Raw genomic sequence first — 5,148 nt, forward strand, 5'->3', positions numbered from 1 at the left:
AATATTATCAATTGTATATAAAAATCGAAACGAAATTATTTACGTCTTATTACTTTACGTTTATTTGATAATCAAATTATTTATGTTCATATAGGCTACAAATGCTTTTAAACGTTTGTAGCTTATATAAACATAAATAATCTATTTTTGATTAATAAAATGTTTTTTTCCAATTGATCTTAGATCCTGATCTACTTAACTACAAACGCTTTGAAACATTTGGAATGTCTGTATCACACTCCGCATTGGAGACTGAGGATTATGAATTGAGGATTAGAATTCAGCTAATTAAAACGAAATGGATTAAAATTAAAATTACTTGGTCGAATTCTAATCTTTCTTTCGCAATCCTCCTCAATCTCCAATGCGTAGTGTGACACGAGCATAATGCTAAGTGAACCTAAGATTTTGCAATACTCTGTATATTAGATATACATCTAATTTTGTTGGACGAGTGAACAAAAAACAAAAAATAAATAAAAAAGAACACGAGCGAGGTGTTCCTTAGTTCCTTAGGTCTATTTTCTGTGTTTGAACACAGTGTGTACACTTTTACTTGAAGTAAGATAAATATATGTTTGATATTTGTTGAAAGTGAAAAAGAGAGTGCTAGTGCAGTCTAGTGCATGAACAGAAAACAGATCACTTGTTTATTTAGCTAGAAACTCTTACTAGATGTAGAAACAAAGATCCATAAATAAGTTTTTCATATGTTATACAAATAACGTAGACTAAATGTACAAAATCCAAATAACTATATTATTACTTTCTAATTGAACTATGATATTTCATAAAAGCATGATTTATTAAACGAAGTAGGTTTTAAGATTGTAACGATGTGAATACATAAGAAATAATGTGAATACATAAGAAATAGGAAATAGTGCTTATAATTCGGTGTAAATTTGTATATTATGTACATATCCAATTCTGCAAACAGTGGCCTGAATTTAATTTTCTAATAATCTTTAGTAATATTAGAATTGTTTCGTAACTGAAAATTAAATTTGGCACATAGTTTTCAGAATTAGATACGCACATAATATATTTAATAAATTTACATCAAATTAAGTATTAAAAGTCTAGCTTGATCTTTATTTCCTATTTCTTATGTATTCACATTAGGATCATTATAATCTTAAAAGATACTTTGCTTAAGGCTGAGGACTCATTCCAGTCATATTAAATCGTGACATCATAAGCGAGAAATGTATCGTAAGCGACATGTTGATTTTTCTTGTATGCCATTTGTAAATAAAGAGAATTTGAATGAAATGAAATAATGAGATCATTTTAAAACACTTGTAAAAATGAGCGAAAACTATCCTTATCTCCCTTGACAGTAAATAATCGTAAAAGGCATGTAAAGTGCATTTACTAGTTTTTACTCAATGTGCATGTCTATTTTCACTTCGTGAACTTTTTTCGACTCTTTACTGACTATCAAGAGAGATAAGAAAAGTTTTCACTTATTTTTACAATTGTTTTAAAGCGATCTTATCATTTCGTTTTATCCAAATTCTCTTTATTTACAAATGGTATGCAAGAAAAATCAATATGTCATTTCTCGCTTATGACATCACGATTCAAACTGACTTATAATTAAAGATACTACTCAGGAGCCTTAATATAATAAATATCACGATATGTAGTATATAAATTCACACCAAATTATTTAAGCACTGAAGATAGCTTGACATTCTTTATTTCTCATAAAAAATTTTCGGTAAAAAATTTTTCATACATGAATATATATCAATATGTGTAAATATATATAAATATTCGTAAATATGCACTGAGAAAAAAATATAGTTAATTTTAATAAATATTTAGTTCAATACTGTGAACTAAACATTTACTTACATTTACAAATAAATATTTGTTCAATAAAAAAATGATTGTTAAATCAAATTAACATTTCTTGTATTAAATAAATATATCTTTATATTTAGTTGGCAGTACTCAACTAAATATTTATTAAAATTGAGTATATTTTTTTTCAGTGTGTGTGTAATCATATATGAAATATATTCATATATCCCTCTTTCTCTTGTAAAGGTCTTTATAAAAGTCTCTGATTGTCGACAAGACCTTTACGTTGAGTCGCGAGAAAATGTTTACATCAAATCTAACAATCTGATGAGGGATATAATTCTACTTAGTGAACAATGTATATGACTTCGGTTTTATTTTATCTAATTTAGCATTTGGATAAAGAAGAACGAACTAAATTATCGGAAATCATCAACTTGAAATTTACATTATTTATGTAATTTCGATTTTATATAAAATTTTATATAAAAATTCGAATTGAAAGGTCGAAACATTTATTTTATTCGTTTTGTTACATTCACACGAAAATAAAGAATTTTCTGTGCATCCGAAGCTGATGTAGGCTCTGATGGTATTTTTTACATTTTTCACTGATAGATTCTTTCATACTGTTTGTTTTAGAAAAAAATCAAGTTTGAAAAAATGTAAAAAAATTATCTATACATAATTGTGTACGAGCAATTTTTTTACATTTTTCCAAATCTGCTTTTTTCTGAAACAAACAATGCAAAAATTATCCCTTTAATTATTTTTAATGTTTTCATTATTATTATTATTTCTATTACACTAAAAAGTAATTTTACAAAAGAAAAAGAGATGTATGGACACATTTCGTATATGATTAAGAATATTTATATATATATTTATGTATATTTATACATAGATATACATAGATACATATTAAATAGATTCATGCATAAAAAATTTTTATGTTGCGTAATATTTAGATTGAAGGTCGCAAGAGATTGAATTGCAAGTTCTTTTTGACAAAACTAGTTTAAGATCTGAAGATCCTAGTTGCTTAGACTAACTGTATGGATATGTGCATCTATTTCATTAAACTCTATTCATTGATTTCTATTTTGCCGAGAAATCTATATAGTGTGCTTACAAAATAAAATAAAATTTCAGCGTATACATTCCACAAAAGTATAATATAGTAAGTTATGTCATATAGTAAGTTGAAACTTGTTTTCTGAAGCTATTATATAACATACACTCCATCTTTTCTCCCCCACTTCTTCATTGGTGTGAAACAAGCTCGGTCCCTTCAATGTACGATTATGTGTATATTTCTCAGTTTATTGTTTCTCGGTACAATTTATTATTTTTTTCTCTCTAATTTTTAGAATTAGAAGAAGATGAAGAGTAAATTAAACCGAGATTAAATCTTACATTGTGATAGAACCGTAAAAATTATTATATGTGAATGCAGATCCCAATTAATATTTTTCAAGACATCGGACTGAGTTACTACTAGTTAGCATCTTTTTATATAGGCAGAATATATACAAGGTAAACGAAACTCAATGTATTTCATCCATTATCATTAATAAACTAGAAAATCAATAATAATGCATTTTAATCTAAGCTTATATAAATGTGACGACACACATTTATAATATAATTAATATAATTTATTAGGAATTATTGCTTTTATCTGTATTTCATATAAAACAAGTTACTTAGCTTGCATATACTACGATAATATAATTATACATTGCTGAGAATTTGTTAAAGTTATTATTTTCATTTCCGTAGGAGTTTAAATTCATAGTAAAAGATGGCTTCAATAAAATTAGTATCGTTCGAAGAAGAACTAAAGAAGAATCCAGAATTGAAAGAGTCAGATATGCAAATATTGAGAGAATGGTGCAAAAAGCAGACTTATCTACCTAAAATGTCAGACAGCGAATTAACATTGTTCTTGCATAGTAATTATTATCAACTTGAGCCAACAAAAACTACTATCGATATTTTTTTCACAGTCAGGACTCACGTACCTGAATTCTTTTGCAATCGAGATCTTATTAACGACAAAGAAGTAAAAAAAGCAACCAAGATGATGTAAGTATATTAATGATATTTTCCTTTTTTAATTATTCATGGTATCTTTTATGTTCAACAAAAAATGTAGTATTTCTCACAAAGAAATTTTGCGCAAAAAATACAAATCTTATTATCGACAGAACGACTCAAATTTTGAAAGGAACTACTAAAGAAGGGCATAAAATCATTTATGGAGGACTCATAGATAACGAGTCATCGCATTTTGTTTTCGCCGATGCAGTTAAATTGTTTTTTATGATAATCGATTTATGGCTTTATACGGAGGGCACTTGCAATGGCCATGTATTAATAATCGACATGAAAAATATTTCTTTGGGACACGTTGCCCGTTTCAATCCTGTGACTCTAAAGAAATTCTTTTACTATCTACAAGAAGGATTACCTGTTAGATTGAAAGGGTACCATTTGATAAATGTTTCTCCAGTAACAGATATCATTTTCAATATGACAAAACCTTTCATGAAAAAACAGTTGCTGGATATGGTAAGATCTAAATTACATACAAATCAATTTCAAATCAATGGTTCATTACGTTTATTAATAATGAGAAAAAGAGAAGATCAAATTTCTATTTCTTTTGATTCCTTTGATTTTTATTAATTGTATATCGTATGCATGTGCATATTTTATCTTTTTATGTAATATGTTTTAATTATTTTCTAGTTTTATATGCATACCACAAACGACACTCTAGAGAACTTCGTGCCACTCGAAATTCTTCCAAACGAAGTAGGTGGTCAAGCTGGTCCTATACAGGAATTACATAATAAACAAATGAAAAAACTGGCAGACCACATTGCTTGGTTCCACGAAGACGAAGTTAATCATCGGATTAATGAATCACTAAGACCGGATAAGGCAAAAATAGCAACGGATTTATTTGGCGTTGAAGGAAGCTTTAAAAAGCTCGAGATTGATTGATCAAATAATGTTTTACAACATTAATGACATGATTGACTTTATCTTTAGTATGCGATAGCAATAGTTTTCGAAAACAAAAATTAATTAATCATTTCAATAATCTACCTTAAATTTAAATATTAAATTAGTCTTATTACTTCACGTTTACTTCGTAATAAAATTTCTTTATTTTTTATATTGTTCATAATATTTTTTACAGTAATGGAATTGAAAATAAAAAAAATTGTAAATATCAAATAATAATAGTAACATTATATCAATTATTTCCTATTCAATACATATTATACATAACAATTACATTATTGAATAAGAAATAATTGATAT

General features: G+C 26.8%; 1 protein-coding gene across 1 annotated transcript; it reads left to right on the forward strand.

Annotated features, from left to right (window-relative positions):
• Nucleotides 1-3,616: 3,616 nt before the first annotated feature.
• LOC105617481 (alpha-tocopherol transfer protein-like) lies at nt 3,617-4,824 on the forward strand. Its single transcript, XM_012199038.1, has 3 exons — nt 3,617-3,900; nt 4,023-4,386; nt 4,567-4,824. Exons 1-3 carry the CDS (start codon nt 3,617-3,619, stop codon nt 4,822-4,824), a joined length of 906 nt encoding a protein of 301 aa, XP_012054428.1.
• Nucleotides 4,825-5,148: the final 324 nt, after the last annotated feature.

This window comes from Atta cephalotes, assembly GCF_000143395.1.
Source record: "Atta cephalotes unplaced genomic scaffold scaffold00013, whole genome shotgun sequence".
In the NCBI taxonomy this organism is placed as follows: Eukaryota; Metazoa; Arthropoda; class Insecta; order Hymenoptera; family Formicidae; genus Atta; species Atta cephalotes.